The following is a 25,801-nucleotide window of genomic DNA, read 5'->3' on the forward strand; positions in this document are numbered from 1 at the left end:
AGATCTTGTTCCTTTGCAAGCTGCTCAATAGCTCATGTTTGGTTAAACTGATTAATTTCAGCTTGCTTGGCTTGCATATCTGTGCTACAACACAAGCGGACAGCTCCACCTACTGGCTATTTTAATCAACGCACTGCTTCTCAATGCTTTTTCAATAGCAGTCACATGACTGAAAAAAAAGGTTGTTATTCTGAAACGGTGCAAATTGAACCGTTGTAAACCGAGGGCCACCTGTATGTATATATATATATATATATATATATATATACTGTATGTATGTATGTATGTATGTGTATATATATATATATATATATATATATGTGTGTGTGTGTGTGCATGTATTTCCAAAGTTACCTTTTAATGTAACATTTCGAGGTGTTACCCCATTCGTCAGACAATACAAAATAACAATATGCAACCTACTTACGACCGTGCCTTTTAAAGTAACCTATGTGATTCAGTTCCAGGTCATCACCTGTGATACCACTCCCACTATCAATAATCAGCAGGTGAAGACCCCCACTGTGTGCGACTACCTAATCATCTAAACATTATCTACAAGTGAACACCAGGTGCCCTATCTAAATGAAAGAACCACAAAGCAAAATGTATGCATAGCATTAGTAGAAATAAAAATAAAGATAGTGAAAAACCCCAAGGGACATGTGATATCCAAGACCTCATAAGCCGTATGCGCCTTATTCTAATCATGGCTGGCAAATGGTTGTCATAGCAACCATTATCAAAAAACAGCGGCCCCCATTCTTGAAAAAGGCATAATAGGAAAGGGGGGGGGGCACACACAATATAACCTATAAAGCATAATAGTGCTGCCTACTGCAGCCTATACTGACCGGGCCAGCTGACCTACCATCAAAAGAAAAGAAAACAGTATAAAATCTCTCCTGGTTGGAGAAAACAAAACCAGGTTGCTTCAGATGTCTTGGCTGCACGACCTGCAGTGCCTTACAGACAGGACCTTACTTCACTCACCCCACTAAGAAGATGAAGTACAAGCATAGATATCGCCTTTCATGCACAACTACGTATATTGTGTACCTACTCCATTGCACTTGTGCCCTGTTTTACGTTGGTAAAACGACTGACGACTTGAGGACTCTAATGGTCAACCATAGGTCTTCTATACGCCTTGCCATTCTGAAGGGAACATCGGACCAACCTGTTGCAAGACATTTAATCCAAAAAGGACATATTAAAAAGGACATATATTGTTTGACGAAGGGGATAACACCCCGAAACCAGGGGCGTATTATGACCTAGGCCAACAAGGCCGGTGCCTAGGGCAGCAGATTAGGGAGGGGCAGCACATCTGCCCTATCCTCTCTCTAAAAGCCAGCACACAGTACAGTGAGCGATAAAGTGCAGGCTTTTACAGAGAAGACCAGGCATGTGCACTGATTAAGGTCACTCTTTACAGGCAGTGCTCCTTTAAACCGTTGCTTCATTTAGAGCCACCGGCATTTTTGCAGTGGAAGCGTTCTTGGCGAGAAACTTGCCCGGGGATATGCTTACAAGGTGAGGCTGGAGAAGAACTTGTGCCGATATGCTGCCTCCCCTTGTCAGCTGTGGTGGATCTGGGAGCGCAGTGCTTATTACAGGTGTTAGTAACTAACAGACTGGATGTGTCTGGGCACTGCTTAGATCAGCTTGTGATGTCTAATCATAAACTCTCAGCGCTAATGTATGTTAGCTACTAATAGCTAACTTTCTCTGCATTCATGAACCCACGGAGTAAATAGTAAACGGACACTTAAAACGTTTCATTACTTGAATGATGGTAATTACTGTATGTTGTTTTTCGTAAAGGGCAGTGATAGTTTTCAAAGTGTATTCTTCTTTAGTTCCCTTCCTCTCTCCCTTCTTTCCCTTTCTCTCTCCCTCCCTCCCTTCTTTCTCTCAACTCCCTCCCTTGCTCCCTTCTATCCCTTTCTTTCCCTCCCTTCTTTCCCTCCACACTCTTCTCTCTCCCTCCCTTCCTTCTTTCCTTTCCCTCCCTTTTCTCCCTTCCCCTTCTTTTCTCTCCCTTCTCTCAGGGAGAAAATGGTATGAGATGAATGCAATTCAACCCACCTGTATGCAAGTGTTTTGCTAACCATTTTCTTTTGAATTGATATGGAAAAAAACAAAGAAAAAAAAACATTTTACACACTGACCCCAAAAAATATTAAGGGGAAAAAAGGCCTAAAACCTTTTCCTTTTTTTGGGGGGGCAGCAGAATTTTGAGTGCCTAGGGCAGCACAAAACCTAAATACGCCCTTGCCCGAAACGTTGCATTAAAAGGTAACTTTGGAAATCCTGGCAAGTGCATCCCTATTCTTTACTACTATCAATACTATGGAAGCACCCTGCGTGGATGAAATGTTAACCGTGAGTGCTGGCCTGCCTGCTGTCTATATATATATATATATATATATATATATATATATATATATATATATATATATATATATATATATATATATATATATATATAAACAATTTTGTCCTCTCAAAGAAATAAAAACACTAGTTACAAACCTGATAGTTAGCACAAGCCACAGTTAATATAATAGAGGAAAATGACTGGAAAGGGTAAATGTTTTACCACCAGCACTCCTTTTATTACATTTACTAGGGCAATATGTACTGGCAGCATCTCAGTCTGCATTTTGAATTTGACAAATCTTGGCAAATTAATAAATGGATGCTCCCAAGACAGCACTTTGACATGTAATTACTCAAAATACCTTCATGGATATTAAATTTAAAGGACAAATAAAGCTTTCATTCAATGTATATATAACTAAATAACAAAATAATATTTTTTGATGGAGTCCCTTTAATTTTTTATTATTATTTTTGTTTGTAATGCATACAATGTCTGGCAATGGATGCAGAGTAAAACGTATGACTTTCCTTGCCTTTATGAGTTTGTGTGATAACATCAACTTTGACAATAAATGCATTTGCATTTCCTTAAATGTTAATGTTATATGTGTTTTTACTATTCAAATGATAATTCTTGTTCTATGCTTATTTCTAGGATAAAGTCTGGTCAAATGTTGAAAAAAGCCTAGAATGTATTATCCAGCGGGTAGACAAGCTTCTGCAAAAGGAACGATTGCACAGTGATAGCTGTGAAGATGTCTTCCACTGTGAGATCGGCTGCTCTAGCAAGAAAGGTAATCAGAGAAGGCGTGCATACTGGATTAATCCAGAGGCCTTTGATGACGAGGCCTTCACACCATCATCTCCATCACCTCCTGCATGCCATTGTCCCCAACATACAAGTGCGTATGACTGAGACATTCTTTCGGGTTTCTTGTCTTCTGCTGCCCTGACCTACCACAATGCCAGAAATGCCCGCATTGAGCTGTGGAGAACAAATTATCTAAATCAGGCTTGCAGTATATTTTTTTCTGACTTGTAAGTTTTTTTATAACCTATACAATTAATATAGATTATATCATGCTCTGTAGTGTAACTTTGAGAACTAAATGCTGTTCAACATGTAATATTTAGATTGTTGCATTATTCTCTTCTTAAAGAGACAGTAAACACTTTGGGATTTTTGTATAAAATATTTAGTTATGTGTAATGAAACATATTGCAATATATTTTCATTATTTAGTTCCCTTTTTAGAGAATTTAGCTCTGAAAATTGAGCAGTTTATTATTCTCAGAATGTGAAAGGCACCCTCCTGACTTATCAAGGTTAACTTGGCTACATCTGTGTCCCTAATTGTCTTAATCAAATAACAACTGCAAATGTTATACTACCTTTTTGACAGTTACTAGCCTTGTTGTCTGTTGACCAAAGCCCAGATTGGCTCCTCCAGATAAGTCAAATGGTGGGTGGAGTTTGGCTATTGAAAACAATTGTAGTAAAGAGGATGTTAATTTTCTTTAATAATGCTAAGACTTATATGTTATTCCATAGCAACACAGCATAAATGGATTGTAATTACAAGGTGTTTACTGTCCCTTTTTTAAGATTTTTTGTTATTATTTCTATAGTGTGACTTCTAAAATAATATTTATCCCCACAAAGATCAACATATTTATTTAATTGGCAGCTTTCTCCATATACACAGTATATGCGTCATTTTAATTCTCGCTTTAGACAATGTAATGTAGAAGATTTTGCTATAATAATCTCAAAAACCTATTAGTATTTTGCCCAATAACTTATTTCAAAGTCTCTACCAAATTGGTTCTAAATAAGCAACTATTAGTTACATAAAATGTTACTTTATTTCATTTACTTTGTACTTTTGTGTTTACTTGTTACATTCAGCTGACCTTTGCACTGCTGCTACTTGTCGGTAGTATGCTTCAGCTGTTAAATAAAGGGCAAGCTGTTGGTGCACACTTTGGCACTCAATGCCATAATCATTGTTCAGCATTTATGTGATGCACTTATTCAGGTGCTTATCTGCACTTTTTGGACAGTCATTGTTGGACTATATTCTGAGTATCAAGATTTATTTACTTCTACAAATCAAATGGAAAACTTGGTATTATTTTATTGGTCACCTTATGCTACAAGGGTTTGGCAAGGCCTGACCTCTGTCAGGGCTTGTAGCTGGATTGGACCCTATATGGAGGCCACTTGATGCCTAAAAATGTATTGTATTAGACTTGGATTGTAGCCATGTTGTCACAGGTGTTTCTTCCTTGGGTGTCTTGTGAGCACTCCCTGAGGACAGCATTCCTTTTTGGAAACAGACTGAGAGCTTGTCCTATAATTATTATTATTTTAATGTCTTCATTGCTTGTTGGGATAAGGGTCCATATCTGGTTTTCCTTGCCATGAGGTAAACATCAGCTCTTAGATCTGAGGAAGTGTGCCTGGTGTCACAGGAAGCGCGTCAGATCATTGTTGTTATGGCATAAATTTGGAAAACGTTCTGTATAATTTGGATACAATAAATATTGGACTTTTTATTGCATCAAGGTAAAGTCGGCAAATCTTTTTCTATTAATAGTTATACAAATATTATCTGCTTCTTTACACATTTTCTTCACTATTGGATGGATTCTTCAAACTTGAATTTATTTCTCTGAGCTCTGTACCCTCTCTTTTCCCTTTATGTGAACTGTGTGGGCCTCTATGTGCCTGTTCACCTCAGGGCCTTTGACTCCTTTTCTGTTCCATTCCAGTATACTGCCAAGTTTTTATTAGACATAACTAAGTAGAGGTTGTTCTTCATATAAATGTTGAGGTTTGATTCCCTTCAGGGTATACCTCATTCTAGACATGATATATAAGTACAGTGTGCACATAATTCCCTTTCCTGTTTCTGGCATTCAAGGGTATTTCAGGTAGTTTGCATATAATTTTACATTTCTTAGCCACCAGAAAATACTCTCTAACTTATGCAGCATTCTTCTAGATTACACTTTAACACGCCCTCTGTGTTTCATGTTTCACTATGCAGTATTTCAAAATGGCAGTAAATATTGGTCTTGTGTATAGCTGCAGACTCCATGCACTGGTTTTCATATTTCTCTTCTGGCATTTTCCTGAACATCTTCCAGATGACAGTTGCATTCTTCTGTTGCAGCAACAGCAAAAAAAATAAAATAGGAAATGATTCTAGTTTCACTCTCTTTTAAACAAACCATCAAGGGGGATATCCCTTATCTGGACACTGTGATGTAGAACCATAAAAAATATCCATTTAAACTATATTCTTCTCTTAAAGGGCCACTAAACCCAAAATCTTTCTTTCATGATTCAGATAGAGAATAGAAATTTAAACAACATTACAATTTACTTCTATTATTTATTTTGCTTCCTTTTTTAGATATCCTTAGTTGAAGAAAAAGCAATGCACATGGTGAGCCAATCACACAAGGCTTCTATGTGCAGCAACCAATCAGCAGCTGCTGAGCATATCTAGATATGCTTTTCAGCAAAGAATATCAAGAGAATAAAACAAATTAGCTAATATAAGTAAATTAGAAAGATGTTTAAAATTGCATTCTCTTTCTAAATCATGAAAGAAAAAATGTGGGTGTCAAGTCCCTTTAAGCTTTGTGCAAAGTAAAATTCCCCTCAGATAGGTTAAGATCCCTTTGAGTGGGGCAGACTTGATTAGCCATCTGCCAACAATATCTATCTGTAATCCATTATAAAGTGTTGTTTTCTTCCTATGTACAAAAAGCAAAAGTTTGTCTCTTACTTTCCCTTCATTCCCACAGGGCTTCCTCTTACCTCAGTTCTTTCTAGCATTACCCAAAGATTTCTGAGAAAAACAAGTTAATTTAGTGAATGCTTCATTGAGAATGAGTCAAGAAAAAGAAATAACTGCCATTGAGATTACATGTATCTATTTCATATGGATAGGTACTAGTAAACTATTTAGCTGGCTCAGGTGACAGTTGTTTAGACTAGAGACAGGTCAGTCATCCTAGTATGGGTTTAATGGCTAACAAATCATATAACAAAAAGCAGTCATTTCTGGCATTGAACGTGCATTATGTGTCTCTTCTGCAATGCCCTGGCCTAAACACTTCCTCTTGCGGTGCTTTATATTCTGGCCTGTTCTTCATTTCACCGTGTGTATGTCTTTTCTGAGCATTTGTGAAAGTATGCGTATTGTTTTGTTTAACAGACGGTGCATTATTATTATTATTATTATTATTATTATTATTATAGGACATAACATCTATTGTATATAATTTTTGTGCCAAATATAGACACAACATTTTTGCATCATATATACAGTATATACATAGCTTTGATTAAAATAATCAGATTAGGCAATCTATTCAGACTATTGTTTGATTGTTGTAGTGTATTTCTCTTTTTCTTTCTATTTATTGAAAAATGACCATTTATATTGTTCCGCAATGTGTGTAAATAGTACATGTTTTTGTACATGTTCAATTTTTATTTGTTGACAATTTGGTAAATACATGAATAAATTGTACAGATAAACTGATCCAGAATAATGTTAACACAGCTGCATTATTTGCACACACATTTATATAAAATGGATAAACCAGTTCAGAGCACTGACTTTTATTAAAGGGACACTGAACCCAAATGTTTTTTCACAATTCAGATTGAGCATACAATTTTAAGCAACTTTCTAATTTACTCCTATTATCAATTTTTCTTTGTGTTTTTGGTATCTTTATTTGAAAAAGCAGAAATAAAAGCTTACACGCCGACCTTTCTTTGGTTCAGAGCATTGCTGATTGGTTGCTTAATGCAGCCACCAATCAGCAAATACTATCCAGGGTTCTGAACCAAAAATGGCCGGCTCGTAAGCTTTGCATTCCTGCTTTTTCAAATAAAGATACTAAGAGAACAAAAGAAAAATTAATAATAGGAGTAAATTAGAAAGTTGCTTAAAATTGCATGCTCTATCTGAACCATGAAAGAAAAAAATTGGATTCAGTGTCCCTTTAACAGGTAAATTGTACCAATTCATTATTAAAATATTCTGACCTGCATTCAAATATTGCTACCTTGTTTCTTTCAGAAACGAAGCATGAAATTTGCTATTTAAGTATTCTAATATTTACTGTAGTTTAAACCATTCTTGCTTTAAGTAGATACGATTCAGCATTTGTATTTGAGTAGGACTAATATTTACACCATGACAAATGGAACTTTTTTATGTAGATTTATAAAATAAAATCTTTTTTTTGTTGCAAAGACCTTGCTTTTATTCAGCAGACCTACCTTATTGTTCCTAGCAACTTCAGCTTCTGCTGCTGTGTGCCTTGTTTCTTTGGCGAGCTCTTAACTAATGCTATGTACTTATTGTTGCTTAAACTTAATTTGCTTTTGGGATTTTTATGTTCTTTATTAATTTGCTGCTCCCTTAATCATGCATGTCGCACCTCCATTTCTGTGCAGATTCCTCCACGGCACCTGAAGAACCTGGTCCAGGTATGTGCTCTTTCCATTCATGGCTTTTGTTTTCCAACACAAAGGTTTGCACTTTTTTAGTTGCTCTTTTGTTGATGCAGATTATGCTATCATTCAGATGTTATGCTTTACGATTTATCCCTTGCATTAAAAAGCATTGGAATTGTTTATTTTAAAGGACAGTAAAGTCAAAATGCAGCTCTAAACAGCTTTTGTATTTACTTCAATTACCAAATTTACTTCATTCTTTTGGTATCGTTCATTGAAACTGGTGAGCCAGTGACTAGAGACATATACAGCTGGTGCAGCCACCAGTCACTAACTAGCTCCTAGTTGTGGATTGCTGATCCTGAGCCTGCTCTTCAACTAAGGATAACAAGAGAATGAAGCAAATTTAAAAATAGACGTAAATTATAAAATTGTTTATAACTGCATGTTCTATCTGAATCATGACATTTTAATTTGTTACTTTACTGTCCTTTAAGTTAATAATACACTTTATATTTATTTATTACTCTCAAATTAACTATAAACATGGTTCATTTAAAAAAGTAGCATATGATAATGTGAGAGGTTTTAATGCCTTGCAGTTCTCTTCTATATGAGAGTAAAGTGAAGGTAAACTCACCCTAATGTCCATCTAGTATAGCATTCTTTTTTAAAAATAAATAGGACTTTTATCAATTGTTATATATGTGTGTATATATTAAGATATCGCCGTTATAAAACTATGCATAAACTATTCACTAATTCAACCCGTATTTTTTATTTTTTTTCTGTGTTGATCACGTTTTTTCCCCAACCAATTGAAACTCTGGCCGTTAGGCGGCCGTCACTCGACATCATCCGCCCCTTGTTTCATTTGCGCATGCGTGATTTATTTTTCTTCTGAATTAATTCCAAGAGCGCACCCATTTGATTTTGTGCATGTGCAGTAGAAAATATTGACCGGCGATTATGCGCATTGAAAAGCAGCATCGGCGATTTGCGCATGCGCATTGCAATCTAAGATTGTGAACATGCATTTGTGACATGTAGAGAATGGGTGGGACCGCTGAAGACGTCACACAACGAAGAAGGAGGAAGTAGGGATGGGGAGGAGTCGGGATCCAAACGGTAGGGAATTAGAAATGTATTTTTTATTAAAACTATGGCAGAAATCTGGAGAGGCGGAGCTTGGCCAGGAAGTGGATGGCCACACAGTATCGCAGCTCCGTTACAGCAGTGGGACCTCTTAGCTCTAAAACAGTGATAATCGTTAGTAAACTGTCACATACCACGGACAAACAATAAGAGACTCAGATGTAAGAATTTCTCTGGCTAAATGAGCTTAGCGCAGCTCGCAGCATTTAAGGACATGAGAGGTGAGGAACGCACCGCCGCCATATTGGATCTATAACGCACGCAGGAGATATTACCCTGAGGCAAAAAGAACTATCTTAATGCAGCACTCTAAGAATTTGCTGACAGGAGCTCCAATACTGCTTAAAAAGGTATGCATCTCTGAAATCTGCTCTCACATCAAGCTGCCTATACTTACCTCAGCCTATAAATGGGATGTGTCCTGCAGGATAACAATTATACTTCACCAATGCAGCCTGAAAAATTTACCTAAGTTATGCATATACAATATAACGCCGCAAACTTGGATAAGCCTATTTAAAGATACAGTAATTCAAACTTAACATACAACTTATGTGAGGAAACCCGGATCAAGCCATATATATATAAGCACTCATACGCCCTGAATACTGTGTCTGCCTTACTTTAACAAAAACATTGCGTCTAAAAACAAAAGCAAAAGTGAAAAAAGCGCTAAAAATCAACCTAACAACAACTCTCTAGTTAGCTCCTTTTTTCAAACAACCAACTCAGACTCTCAAGAGCCCTCCACCCTGGAACAACACACTGCTCCAGACACAATATCGTCACCGGATTATATTGTGCAACTTAAGCAGGACATTGCAAAGCTCCCATCTAAGGATTATTTCGAATCGCTCAAATCCTTAATTACCAAAGAATTATCCAGATATATCTGAAATGGGGGAGAGAATAGTGGATATGGAAGAAATACAAGACACCAATACTGAGGCGGTTGGATCTCTTTACAACCAAATCTCCACACATGACTCAAAATTGGTAGCTTTGGAAGAAAAAATCGAAGACTTAGAGAACAGGGGAAGAAGGAGCAATTTACGCATAAGAGGAATCCAGGAATCAATTAAAGCAGCCGACATGTTGGCCTATCTACAAGGCCTTTTTCAACAATTAATGGGCGATCAGCAAGCTCCGCTAATGGAAATTGAAAGAGCACACAGATCTCTCCGACCTCCACCACCTCCAAATGCTCCCCCCAGAGACACTATCCTCAAGTTCCTCAGATTTACTGACAGAGAAACCATCTGGCAGAAAGCTAGATCCTCTCATGTGATATCCTACCTGGATCATGACTTACAAATTTACCCAGATTTGTGCCAAAGTACTATCCAGAAACGCAGAGAAGCCCGCTTCATCACATCAATACTCCAAGACAAACATATCAAGTACCGCTGGGGATTTCCTTACACTCTCATTGTCCACCACGATGGACAAACCCTTATCTACAAAGGAATCCAAGATCTGGACAAGCTTTCCAAAGGTTTGGGAATCCCTCTGAAACCACCAGGCCCTCCGTCATCCTCTCAAGATGGTTCCCAGCCAAAAGTCTCCAAACTCACCTGTCCAGCATGCAGAAAACAGCCTGGAGCAAAGTACAGCCACACAAAAGAAGAAAGGACAGAGCGAATATCTCTCCCTCCTCACCTAGAGACTGATTTGGGCCAAGGACAATATACACCTTTCATAATTGGTGAGATCCAACCATTATAGCAAAAAGTTTAATATGATGTTAATATTTTACTATTTGCAAAGCATAACATGTTTTCTTCCTAATTTTTTTCTAGTTAACCGTTTATAGCTTATCCAGGACTTTACTCTTTATAATAAGCTGTAATGAAGTTTATGTGATTTTTTTATTTCTCACTATGACCTTGATAAGGTCCATTTAGTTAAATTTGAAGATTTATCTTTGTAGTTTTCTATATGCATTGTTTACATTGTTATTCTATAACATACCACTTACGTCCTAACTGCTGTAGGACCTCCGATTGAAATGAAGATAATTTCAATCTTACCTATGGTTTTCCACCATTCCCTACCCCCAATTATTTATCTATATGGTTACTTTATCATAGTAAGGATTTATACTGTTAAACTTTTGTGTCTCAAAACTATACAATGACCTATACATTCCACATGGGCCTTAGATATGGCCGGACTCCGTTAACACTATGTTTTCTTTTAAAAGAAAAAAGAGAGAAAATACGTTTCCTCTTAGATGTTAGACAACATGAATAAAACCACCCATACCAATAGGAGACTGTCCTTTATAACTATTAACGCCAAGGGGTTAAATAATCCACATAAAAGAAGTGTAGCAATTAGAGACATCAAAAGTAAAAAAGGAGACAATCTTCTTACAGGAATCACATTTCTTAAAGGGACAAGAACCAAAAGGGTAAGAAGGTAATCGCAGCTGTAGCGTCCTCGGAATGAACCGGAAGTGAAAACCTTAGGGAAAGGTCACTGTAAAGTCCCCAGGATACTCACGGAGTGCCGTAGCCAGAAAAACGGAGGATTAGCCCGTGTAGCAATATCGAAGAAGAGGAGGCGGCAGGCACTACAACTCAGACCCACAAGCAAAATGGTAAAAAACAAAAAGTCTTTATTGGAGGCACTTAGCCATGTTAAAAGGCAGACTGACAGGCAGGGGAAACAGCACGAACAAGGTCTTACGCGTTTCGCGCCCCCTAGTGGCGCTTACTCATAGACTATTGTCTATGTTACAACCTAGACTATTTATAGGCTAATCAGAAACAAGGTTAACCCTTCAGCAGCCAAATAAAAACAGGTTAAAAACATAGATAGTGCTGAATAGATACAGGACAATTGAAATTAACAATTGATATACAAAATTACAGTGTACACAGTCACAGAGTATAGGAGCTAATAATAAAGCTATTACATGCATCAAGATAAAAAATAGAAAATTAAGCTAAATCAAAACATATATATACTATAATTTTCTAAGATAAAGGAATGTATACCTTATATTAAGAAAAAGCTTAAATAATGCGGTTTTCTATATTTTGGCTAGAGGAGAACCTAATGTTAGACATGATACAATTTGCTGAAGCACAGTAATGTTAAGCTAAGAAAAGGCAGAAAGGCAAATGAGTGGCAAGTTTCAAGTCATAGATATCCGGCATTGATGACCAAACATAGTCTAGTTATCAATAAAATAACTGATATCACATTCCCTATTCATGCCAATAGGATGGCGTGTTTTAAGTTTTAAAATCCAATATAATTCTTTCTTCTCTAATATCTTGGACTTATTACCTCCTCTAGGGGGAACTATTGCTGTGTCTATGATTTGCAAAGCCAATTCCGCTTGATTAGAAAAATGAACATAGTTAAAATGGTTGGCAACAGCAGAATCAGACTCATAGTTTTTAGTATCCCTGATATGTTCATTGAATCTGGTTCTGACATTGCGTGATGTCATACCTACATATTGGCAGAAACAAAGTTTGCATGTAAGTAGGTAAACTGCATATTGAGTGGAACAATTGGCATAAAAATCTATCTTATAAATGTTGTTGTCAGCAGAACAGTGAAAAGTGTCACCCTGTAGGATGTTAGGACACGCATAGCATATTTTGGCCCCACATTTATAAGTGCCTTTTTTGGACAGCCAGTTTTTTGAAGTGCCCTGGGGAGTATTCTTAACCATACTAGGAGATAGTATTTGACCCAGTGTTTTAGACTTTTTTGGGACAAATCTGAATTTATGAATATATTCACCAAGTACATCATCAGTGGCCAGTATTGGTAAATGCTTTTTTAAGATATTAATTATATCCTGATACTGCTGACTATATTCAGTCGTGAATACTATTGAGTCTTCAAAGCTGTTTTCCTTAGGCCTAGTATATAAAACATTTTGTTGATGAGTGCTAACCATTTTTCTGCATTTTTCTAACTTCTGAAACTTATAGCCTCTTCTAGTTAATCTATTTCTGAGTTCTATGGACTGTTGTTCATAGATCTCATCAGATTTGGTATTACGTCTGAGTCTTAGAAATTGTGATTTGGGTATAGATTCAATAAGATGTTGTGGATGTTGTGAGGTGGCATGAAGTATTGTGTTGCCAGCTGTGGGTTTTCTGAATGTTTTGGTCACTATATGGTTATCAATAATTTGAAGGGTTAAGTCCAAGTAATTCACACTTACTCTATTAAAGACCCCAGTAAATTTTAGACCCATTTCATTGTTATTACAAAAGTCAATGAATTCATGAAACAGTGTATCATCAACTGGTTTTTTGACTATGAAAAGAAGGTCATCTATATAGCGTACCAATAATTCTATGTCTTCACACCAAGGGTTCGTTGGCGTATACACATATAATAACTCCCACCAGGCAACAAAAATATTAGCAAATGAGGGTGCATATTTAGCCCCCATGGCTGTGCCACATGTCTGTAAATAATATTGGTTGTCGAATAAAAAGTAATTATGTGACAAAAGAAATCTCAATACCTCACAAACATATTCAATAGTAGGGGATTCCAAATTGGAGTCCCTATGCAAGAAAAATTCAACTGCCTGTATACCCAAGCTTTGCGGGATAGAGGTATATAAGGAAGTTATGTCTATGACGACCCAAGTGAAGTCAGATTGCCAGTTAATGTTATCTAATGTGTTTAAGAGATGTGAACTATCTCTAAGGTAACTAAGTTGTGAAGTGGCAATAGGCTGTAGTATAGAATCTAGCCATTCTCCTAATGGTTCAAGCAAGGAACCAATACCAGCCACTATGGGTCTACCCGGTGGAGAATCAAGACTCTTATGTATTTTAGGTACATGATGGAATATGGGACATATTGGATTTTCAGGTAACAGGGAATTCATATCTGCTTCTTTAAAAACTCCCAAAGTAATTCCATCAGCAATTAGTTGTTTAAGACTATGTTTGAAAATATTAGTAGGATTGCTACTCAGTGGACGATATGTGCCTCTATCAGACAGCTGTCTGTACGCTTCACTGAAATAGCTAGTCTTATTCATGACTACAATGCTGCCTCCCTTATCAGAATTACGAATTACAATGTTATTATTCTCACTTAAAGATTTAACAGCTAGTCTTTCTCTATGTGTGAGATTAGGGGAGGCAGCATTATTGTCAGTATCTCTTTCTAGCCGCAATATATCTGCCTGAACTGCTTTTTGAAATGCATTTACTAAAGGCCCCCTAGAATTCTTTCCACCATTCCCTACCCCCAATTATTTATCTATATGGTTACTTTATCATAGTAAGGATTTATACTGTTAAACTTTTGTGTCTCAAAACTATACAATGACCTATACATTCCACATGGGCCTTAGATATGGCCGGACTCCGTTAACACTATGTTTTCTTTTAAAAGAAAAAAGAGAGAAAATACGTTTCCTCTTAGATGTTAGACAACATGAATAAAACCACCCATACCAATAGGAGACTGTCCTTTATAACTATTAACGCCAAGGGGTTAAATAATCCACATAAAAGAAGTGTAGCAATTAGAGACATCAAAAGTAAAAAAGGAGACAATCTTCTTACAGGAATCACATTTCTTAAAGGGACAAGAACCAAAAACCTTCTTTTACAAATTTGGCCCCTCATTCTACTCTTCTAACAAAGTAAAAACCAATGGAGTTGGAATTTTAATTAAGAGGGGAATACCTTTCCAACTGTTTGACTCCTACAGAGACGCTGAGGGTAGATATATAATCCTAGTGGGGAAACTATATAATACAGTTACTACCTTGGTAAGTGCTTATGCCCCAAATATGGGCCAAGACAGTTTTATATCTGCTTTATCCAGAAAAATGTTAGAAGTCGTTAAGGGGATGTTAATCATGGGTGGTGACTTTAATATTACACTAGACCACTACAGAGACAACTCAAACCACACTTCTTCCGCACCACACAAGACTATCTCACTAATAAAGCAACGCTTTAGAGACTTAACTGTACATGATGTATGGAGAGTTCATCACCCTGAAGAAGATGATTTCACATTTTTTTCCCACCCACATTCGCGTTACTCCCGCATAGACTACATATTAACAGATGTCAATACATTATCAAAAACCACACAATCAACCATTATCCCCTCATCTTGGTCAAACCATTCTATGGTACTATGCAAGATAGCTTGGCCTTCGGCATCCCCATCACCTTACCTTTGGAAACTTAATGATGAACTTTTAGATTTGCCACAATATAGCGAAAAGATACAAAAAACTATCAAAGATTACTTTGACACGAATGTAGGTTCGGTCTCATCATTTCAGAACACTTGGGAAGCACATAAAGCAACAGTACAGGGAGAACTCATTAGTATATCATCCCATTACAGACAACAACAGAGACGATTACTACATGACTCCCTATATAAATTAAACGATATAGAGACCCAACTTAAAAAAAACCCCACTGATATACAGTTGATCGCAGAACTGCAGACCATAAAACAGACAACAGCCCACCTCATAGATAAAGAATGTAAAAGCCTAGCCTTTAAACTTAAACAATCCTATTATGAAGGAGATAATAAATGTAGCAAACTCTTCGCCCGTAGACTAAATTCTAATTGCAACTATATTCTTTCCATAAAATCCGCAAACAAAACATATTACGATACGGCAGCTATTGCTGAATCATTTCGCATTTACTACGAACGGCTATATAACTTATCCACTACACCCATGGCCTCCCATCCAAACAACATACACGACCCCTCAAATTTTATGCACCAGTTTATCTCTGATGTACACTTTCCAGTAATATCAGAAGACCAACAAACCTTTCTTAAAAGCCCCATTTCTCTTCTGGAAATCCGAAAAACTATAAAAGACCTTCCTACTGGGAAAGCCCCAGGCCCAGATGGCTACACAACTTATTATTATAAAAAGTACATTGACATATTGGCCCCACATCTACTTGCCCTTTTTAACTCTATAACACCTAATAGTCCATTCTCCACACAAACATTGGAGGCATATATTTCTATCATACCTAAACCTGGTAAAAACCCTGAATTTGTAGAAAATTATAGACCTCTCTCTTTATTAAATACTGATCTTAAGATCTACGCCAAAATACTCGCAATACGACTAAACACTGTTCTACCACAGCTGATAGGAATTGATCAGGTTGGATTTGTTCCCACTAGGGAAGCAAAGGACAACACGGTCAGGATTACTCAGCTAATAGAATACGCCACTTATAAAAACATCCCGCTCTTGGTTCTGTCAACGGACGCGGAAAAGGCTTTTGACCGCGTTGGTTGGCAGTTCCTGAAAGAGGTACTCCAAAAAATGGGCATAGGACAAGAATTTCTAGACCGTATATTTGCCATGTATTCTACCCCTACTGCTAGAGTCCACGTGAATTGGTCCCTCTCAGCCCCTTTTAAAATCACCAACGGTACCAGACAGGGCTGTCCCCTCTCCCCACTCTTATTTGCGTGTGCAATAGAAGCCCTCGCACAAAAGATCCGCAACCACCCACTTATAACAGGAATACAAATACAAAATTCACATCACAAAATTATGCTGTACGCTGACGATATTCTATTTTGCATAACAAACCCTTTAACTACTATCCCCCAAATTATCAGTCAATTAGATGATTTCGGTAAAGCATCCAACTTCTTAGTCAATAAAAGCAAATCGGAAATCATGAATATTAATATCCCACAATCTGACATACACTTAGTCCAGCAGATCTGTCCGTTTTGTTGGCAACAAACCTCACTTAAATATTTGGGAGTCCAACTCACTCCAACATCAGAACAGCTTTTTATACAAAACTATAAACCTCTATTCAAGCAGATAATTACAGACCTCTCCTCTTGGAAATGAAAATATACTTCCTGGTTAGGAAGGATCAATATTATTAAAATGAATATTCTCCCAAGAGTCCTTTATCTCTTTCAAACATTGCCCATTCCCCTTCCCAAAAGTTTTTTAGACTCATTACAGTCAAACATATTGGACTTCATCTGGTTTAATAAAAGAGCTAGAATTAGCAAAAAAAATATGTTTCTCCCCATGGAGTTGGGAGGCCTGGGCGTCCCAGACTTCCATCGGTACATACGAGCTACTTTTTTGCAGCGTATTATAGACTGGTATTCAAACCAATCTAAGAAGGCCTGGGTCCAATTAGAACACGACATCACTCAAAACCGACATCTAGGACAGTTATGTTGGACCCCAAAAGACAGAATCAAATTTTTAAAATCCTCTTCTCAATCAATATTAGAAACGTTTAAAATTTGGGACAAGATCCTCACAGAATACCCTAACATATCATCTAAATACTTGCCCTTAACACCATTAACTCACAATTACGAATTCCGACCTGGCCTTTCGATAGTCTCTAAGCTAATAGGTACACCTATCCGATCCTTGCAAATCCATCACCTTGGAAATGAACATCACTCTCCAAATACAGACGACTTGATTTCTGCAGGTTTCTTTGTCTTTAAGGACTGGCTCTTCTATAGACAATGTCACTCCTACATTACCTTTCACCCGCAATCTAACAACCTGATTAGATTAATGACGCCATTTGAATCACTTTGTAGTAAGCCCACTCCGACTCTCAATCATTCACGCAATGCTGTCACAACAACCACAGGGATTTCTCCCATATTACATTGACAGATGGAATCTGGAGCTAGGAACAGACATCTCCCATGCAGATGCATTACAAATTTTTGCTAATACTAAAAAAACTTCAGTCTCAAGTAAATTTGTAGAACTTAATTTACAAATTGTGCAAAGATGGTACCTGACCCCAGAAAGGTGCAAAAAGATATATAGACTTAAGTCGGCACATTGCTGGAGATGTGGGTCCCTAGAATGTCACATGTCTCATATCTGGTGGCAATGTAATAAATTAACTCCCATCTGGTCCGAAATAGCCAAGGAATCCAGTAAAATTTTAGGAGTAGACATGCCCCTTGATCCATGCTTGTGGCTTTTTAACAAAGTCCCAAACAAACTCCCCACCCCGTCAAAAAAGCTGCTGCACATATTAAGCAATAGCTTTAAAATCCTGATTGCCAGGAAGTGGAAATCAGATGAAGTACCGTCCCTCAGTCAATGGCACTTTGAGTGCCACCGCAGAATATCTTTAGAAGAATATTCTTATATGAAAAACAAAAACATAGACTTATATGCCCAAATGACTTTTATTTGGGAATCATATATACAAAAATATCCTTGCAACCACACCTAGATATCCCAACATAGCTTCACACCAATTACTGTCTCAAACGCTGACGATGTAATGCCAGATTCATGTTGGAATGGAACACATGCTAGGAGATACTCTTATTATTATTTTTTTTTATTTAATTATTGTAACCATATTTGAGTTTATTTTTATGTCCCCCTCCCTTTATTTTATTTTGTGCACAAATCTGAAGTGTAATGTTTCAAAACGCAATTTATTTTATGCACTTTATTTCGATGTAATTGTTTTGATTTCAATAAACTTTTGAAACTTGAAAGAAAAAAAAAAACTATGGCAGAAATCTGAAAAAAAAGTTAGCGACTACATGAATGTGATAATGATAAATGGGAGGTTGTCTTCAAGAAAGAAAAACTTTACCTTCACTTAATTGCTTATTTAATATACAAGTTTCTAGGCATGTGCATCACTCGTTATTCAGAGACTTGCTTTACAAATGAGTGCTAAATATGGCTACAGCTGAATTTGGCCATTTTTTGGCGCAACTCACAAATATTTGGATTTGCACAGATATTTATGTGTTGCACTTTGGGGGAAAAAAACTGCTGCTCATCTGGAATTCAAAGTTTTCTGCTAAGCAGATAGAATATAGAATCCACTTAGATGTTTGATCTCTGTGACATTGAGAACGATTTCATGTTATTTTGTCATTTAAAATAGCTGATTTTGCCTGCTTAAGCTACCATCTGTACAAAAAAGAAATAAATAGGTCAACAGCAGTTTCCGCTTGAGACCAATAGTTCTCTATGGCTCCCAAGCAGTACTTAACTATGGCCTAGATTACGAGTGGAGCGCAAAATTGCACTTTCGTGAGTGAGCTATTTGCACTCCACTCAGTAATACCAGCGCATGTAAATGTGCTCTGGTATTACAAGTTAAGCACAATGCGACCTCATGTTTGCATTGCCTGGAAGCTTTGCATTATTTTTTTTCTAACACTCCACATGCCCTCACTTTAACCCCTTAGAACTGCTTCATGCAGTTTAAACAACAACAAAAAAAAGGTGCTCATATTTTTTATTTTAATAAAGGAACTTTCCACTTTATTTGTGGGGGCAAATGGGGGGCATTTTTTTAATTAACCAGAGGTCTGACCTCTGGTTTATTCTGTTTAGCACTTCACTTGTAATCTTGCCCAATGTGTTTAGCTCCTTTGAAGAATTTAAATACAAAGAGTTGCTGGGTAGATAGTGATACAATTACATATTAACAAATTAGAGCATGTAATTTTTTTCACTAGAATGGCCCATTAAGGTATTTAAGACTCATTTAGAAATAAGTGTTCATAATTTATTAAAATTTAATTTCATTAGATTCTGACAGTGTCATGTCATTTTGAATTTTGTTTTGTTATCTCTTTTTTTCTGTGGATGACAGATTATTCTTTCACTGAAAAGCTTGGCTTATCTTTTTTGTTTATTTTTTTAGTTAAAACTTTTCATACCTCTTATATGCACAGTCTCATGCATATGCAATTGTGTTATCATATATAATGTGTGTGTATATATATATATATATATATATATATATATATATATATATATATATATATATATATATATATACATACAGGTGGCCCTCGGTTTACGCCGGTTCAATTTGCGCCGTTTCAGAATAACAACCTTTTTTCAGTCATGTGACTGCTATTGAAAAGCTTTGGAAAGCAAAGTGCACTAATTAAAATAGCCAGTAGGTGGAGCTGTTAAGAGCTGTTAAGTTATGCAACTTAACATCCTGAAATTGATCTATGTACACAGAGCAGACATTAGCTATCGAGCAACAAGTTTTAGCAGCCACTTCCCTATTATCTTCCTGTCCAGCTGATTGAAATTCACAGAATGAGTGCAGACCCAATATTATCTAACATGCTAACAATGATTGCAGAAAAATGAAAGAAAATTTTTTTTTGTTTGTTTATTAAACTTAGTTTGATGATGATACAGTCTGTTTTGTGATTATTTAAATAGGTGCTGTTAGCAAATGTTTTTGTTCATTAAGCTTAATTTGATGATGATACAATCTATATTATTATGTTTATAATGCTGTTTAGCATTTAAAGTCTTCATTTCACAGCTTTAAAAATAATGTATTAGGTTAACTTATGACAATTTTGAGAGGGGCCTGGAACCTAACCCCCTTCACTTCCCATTGACTTACATTATAAACTGGGTTTCAATTTACAACGGTTTCGATTTACAACCATTCCTCCTGGAACCTAACCCCGGTGTAAACTGAGGGCTACCTGTATATACATACATACACACTCACCGGCCTCTTTATTAGATACACCTGTTCAATTGCTTGGTAACACAAATTGCTAATCAACCAATCACATGACAATTCAAGTCCTGAAAGACAGAATGGAGGCACCTAATAGTGTGATAAAGTCAATCCTGGCTACATACAGTGGGGCAGACAAATGGCAACTCACAATAATGTTGGCACGCACAGTGCTATCATCGGCAGGCTGAGACCTCTAAGTCGCGACAGTCGGTCACGTGATGGTACGTCTACCAATCAGAGTGGACCTCTCCAGCTGCGTCAGTCTGAATATTCGGGGGAATCAGCCAATCCATCAGCCCAGATAGGAAGGAGTGTGAAGTTCGAGGAATAACCCCTGATTAAATACTCGGGACAAAGCGGGTATGTGTTTAAAAGATTTATTTAAAAAGAGTTAAAAAGACAGAAATGCTTTTCTCGGCTAATATGTCGTTTCATCAGGCTGTTAACATTGTTTAATCCCACGCTCTATTTAAACTCCCTTCAACCAATCAATTGCTTGATAACACAAATTGCTAATTAGCCAATCACATGGCAGCAACGCAATGCATTTAGGCATCTAGACGTGGTGAAGACGACTTGCTGAAGTTCAAACCGAGCATCAGAATGGGGAAGAAAGGGGATTTAAGTGACTTTGAACGTTACATGGTTGTTGGTGCCAGACGGACTGGTCTGAGTATTTCAAAAACTGCTGATCTCTAGGGTTTACAGAGAATGGTCCAAATAAGTGAAAATATCCAGTGAGCGGCAGTTGTGTAGGCGACAATGCCATGTTGAGGTCAGAGGAGAATGGGCAGACTGGTTTGAGATGATAGAAAGGCAACAGTAACTCAAATAACCACTTGTTTACAATCAAGGTATGCATAATATCATCTCTGAACGCACAACACGTTGAACCTTGAAGCAGATGGGCTACAGTAGCAGAAGACCAAACCAGATGCAACTCCAGTCAGCTAAGAACAGGAAACTGAGGCTACAATTTGCACATGCTCACCAAAATTGGACTATAGAATATTGGAAAAAAAAGCTGCCTGGTCTGATGAGTCTTGATTTCAGCTGCGACATTCAGATGGTAGGGTCAGAATTTGGCGTAAACAACATGAAAGCATGGATCCATCCAGTTCAGGCTGGTGATGGTGGTTTAATGGTCTGGGGGATATTTTATTGGCACACCTTGGGCCCCTTAGTACCAATTGAGCATCGTTTAAACGTCACGGCCTACCTAAGTATTGTTGCTGACCATGTCCATCCCTTTATTACTACAGTGTACCCATCTTCTGATCACTACTGTCAGCAGGATAATGCACCATGTCACAAAGCACAAATCATCTCAAACTGGTTTCTTGAACATGACAATGAGTTCACTGTACTCCAATGGCCTCCACAGTCACCAAATCTCAATCCAATAGAGCACCTTTGGGATGTGGTGGAACGGTAGATTTGCATCATGGATGTGCAGCCGACAAATCTGCAGCAACTGCGTGATGCTATCATGTACCAAAATCTCTGAGGAATGCTTCCAACACCTTGTTTAATCTATGCCACCAAGAATTAAGGCAGTTCTGAAGGCAAAAGGGAGTCCAACCCAGTACTAGCAAGGTGTACCTAATAAAGTGGTGGTGAGTGTATGTGTGTATATATATATATATATATATATATATATATATATATATATATATATATATATGTGTGTGTGTGTATATGTATGTATATATATATATATATATATATATGCAGTGCTCAGCATAAATGAGTGCACCCCAACAGATTTGTCAGAAAACCTTCACTTGCCTTTCAGAAACAACATATTCTATGGGACACTATACTACAAAATACTCCCACAAATGCATTGATTGCAACCAAGATTTGTTAATTTGCACCCACACCAAAGTATTTTTCCTAACACATTCATTCAAGACTATGTTGCAAAAATGAATACACCCCAATGAGTCATTGGAGCAAAGCTAAATGTTTTTACAACAAATTCCTAATTAACAAGGATTCAACTACAGGTGAGTCTAATATCTCATTTAACAGGTGTCCAGCAGACAGTTGATTATAAAAGAGCATTACTTATCAAAGAAAACCCCTTTCCATGTTATGCTGTCAGCAATGGCACCACATGGAAGAGAAATGTCACAAGGCCTGAGAAAGAAAATAATTTGTTTACACAAGAAAGGTGCAGGCTACAAAAAAGATCAGCAAAGCTTTATTTATCAGTCAGAATACTGTAGCAAAAGTGATAAAAAAATGGAACTGCAACCATCTCACGGAGATGTCCAGGCCATCCACGGAAGTTAACACCTCGACAGGAGCTTCTTCTGATGAGAAGGGTTGAAGAAAATCACCATGCAAGTTCACTGCAGTTAGCTAAAGAAGTAGAAAGCGAAACTGGGGTGATTGTTTCCCGTGACACAATACGGCATACACTGCAGAGGAATGGCATGCATGGGTGTCGTCCACGAAGGAAGCCTTTCCTAAAGCCCATGCACAAAAAAGCCTGCCTAGAATTTGCTAGGACACATGCTGAAAAAGAAGACGACTACTGGGACTCTGTACTCTGTAGTGATGAGACCAAGATAAATGTTTTTGGAACTGATGGCTTCAAAACTGTATGGTGTCGCAAAGATGAGGAGTACAATGAAAAATGCATGGTGCCTACAGTGAAACATGGTGGTGGCAGAGTCATTCTGTAGGGCTGCATGAGTGCTGCTTTTCATTGATGATATCATTAATTCACAGATGTACTGCTCTATATTGAAAGAGAAGATTCTACCATCAGTCTGTGCCCTTGGTTGTCGTGCAGTTTTCCAACATAACAATGATTCAAAACACACATCTAAGGCCACTGTTGCATTTCTGAAGAAGAACAGGGTGAAAGTGATGCAGTGGACAAGTATGTCTCCTGATCTGAACCCAATCGAACACCTATGGGGAATTCTGAAGAGACAAGTTGAGCATCACTCTCCATCCAGCATCCAAGCTCTAAAAGAGGTTGTTCTTGAAGAATGGAAAAAGATAGATGTTGCAATTTGTCGCCAACTTGTTAATTCCATGCCTTGAAGACTTGGTGCTGTCCTTACAAATCATGGAGGTCATATAAAATACTAGATGTAATAGTTTTTGTTGTGGGGTGTATTCATTTGTACATCACCTACTTTGAGTAAACCTGAAGATGTTGTAGTCTAACTTATATTATTAACCTTAATTTCATGTAATGTAAAGTTCTATAAATTCTGGAAATTATTCTTCTGTTATTCTTCTGTTCATTAAGATATTAATTAAAATCTTACTTTTCAAAAGGGGTGTATTCATTTATGCTGAGCACTGTATATAAATATATATATGTGTGTGTGTGTATGTCTATATATATATTCTAGACTGGCATAATAATTGTGACCAAGAGATATAGATAATGTTGAATTTTTAACCCTTAGTGTGCTTACTACTTTATTTTGCAGGGGCATACATTGATTTGACAAATATATACAATAGAGATATGGAAAGAGGGGCTGCCATTAAGCGCCTCACATTGATGATCTCTAATAGAAAATAATAGTTTTTTCTGTAAATGTAATTTTAAGTTGAGATTTACTAGCACAATTTTGTTTTGTACCCAAGGTGAATGGAGTGAGGCGCTCTATCCCTTGTTGAGCACACTCACTGATTGTGTAGCCATGATGAGTGACAAAGCAAAGAAAGCCATGGTGTTTTTACTTATGCAGGACAGTGCCCCAACTATCGCAATGTGCTTGAGCCTTCAGTACCGCAGGGATGTGGTTTTCTGTCAAACGGTAAGTAAAAGGCCCCTCCACTAAACGGCACATTCTATTTGTGATCTGATCTTTTTTTATTTAGAAGATAAGCAAACCAATTTCTAGAATCATTGGCCTTCTGCTTTAGATATATATAAACTATTGGTGTATATGTCTACTGCATAGCTGTCATTAATTTTATAGTTACGTGAGCACAATACTACCAAAAAGAAAGACTTTGAAATTTTGATGCCATTTTCTAAAATACTATTAGTAATATTTAAATGTAAAATAGACTTTAATAAAGGGCCCGATCCGATATGCAGCGTCGCCCGCAAAAGCCGGCGACGCCAAATTTTGTGCTGGTTTGGTATCCTATATACGGCGTAACATAGAAGTTACGCTCGTATATTTCACCCTTCGACTGTAGTTTTTTGGCCCATAGCGTGATCTACCAAACCCGCGCAGTTTGGTATCCAATATACAGCGTAAGGATTTACGTGGCGAAAATGGAGAAATCTTACTCCATTTTCACCTCACCACAAAATGCAGGCATAGTAAGCCTTACGCTGAGTATTGGCGCCCCGTAAATCCCTAAACTACCTGCAAAAAAACGCATGCGCAATGTCTATCTACCTGTCAACCGCAATCCCCCACTGCAATCTTTAATAAAGTGCTTAACCCCTAAACCACCGCTCCCGGACCCCGCCGCAACTTAGGTTAGGATTTATTTTACAGGTAATTTGGTAATTATTTTAACTAGGTAGCTATTAAATAGTTATTAACTATTTAATAGCTATTGTACCTAGTTAAAATAAATACAAAGTTACCTGTAAAATAAATATAAACCCTAAAACAGCTACAATATAATTATTAATTATATTGTAGCTATCTTAGGGTTTATTTTATAGGTAAGTATTTAGTTTTAAATAGGAATAATTTAGCTAATAATATTAATATTATTTAGATTTATTTCAATAATAATTAAGTTAGGGGGTGTTAGGGTTAGACTTAGGTTTAGTGGTTAATATATTTAATATAGGTGGCGGCGGTGTAGGGGGATTAGATTAGGGGTTAATATATTTAATATAGGTGGCGGCGGTGTAGGGGGATTAGATTAGGGGTTAATTAATTTAATATAGGTGGTAGCGGTGTAGGGGGATCATATTAGGGGTTAATATAGTTAAAATAGGTGGCGGCGGGGTAGGGGGCTCACATTAGGGGTTAATATAATTATTATTAGGAGTGAGAGGGGGGATTGCGGATAGAGGGGTATACGTGTCGGGATGATGTTTGGGAGGCGTGTTAGACAGTTAAGGGAGATTTTATTTTTTAGTTAGTTTTTTTTAGGTGGCGACCGTTTCTAAAGTGCCGTAAGTCACTGGCGACTCCAGAAATTTGTACTTACGCTTATTTCTGGACATCGCTAGTTTGTCTGACTTATGGCACTTTAGCAACTGTCGACGCCG

The 25,801-nt window shown here is 37.2% G+C and overlaps 1 protein-coding gene across 3 annotated transcripts in view; it reads left to right on the forward strand.

The window, feature by feature from the left end:
* INPP4A (inositol polyphosphate-4-phosphatase type I A) overlaps positions 1–25,801 on the forward strand; it is a 430,069-nt gene that overhangs the window by 313,232 nt on the left and 91,036 nt on the right. For 2 of the 3 annotated variants that reach the window (XM_053707704.1, XM_053707705.1), the window contains 3 exons: positions 3,044–3,290; positions 7,877–7,909; positions 24,199–24,371. In XM_053707704.1, coding sequence (XP_053563679.1) covers positions 3,044–3,290; positions 7,877–7,909; positions 24,199–24,371 — 453 coding nt within the window. The remainder of the gene's footprint in view (positions 1–3,043; positions 3,291–7,876; positions 7,910–24,198; positions 24,372–25,801) is intronic. The other variant, XM_053707706.1, reaches the window with a different exon arrangement.

Source organism: Bombina bombina, chromosome 3 (assembly GCF_027579735.1).
Source record: "Bombina bombina isolate aBomBom1 chromosome 3, aBomBom1.pri, whole genome shotgun sequence".
NCBI classification, from domain to species: domain Eukaryota; kingdom Metazoa; phylum Chordata; class Amphibia; order Anura; family Bombinatoridae; genus Bombina; species Bombina bombina.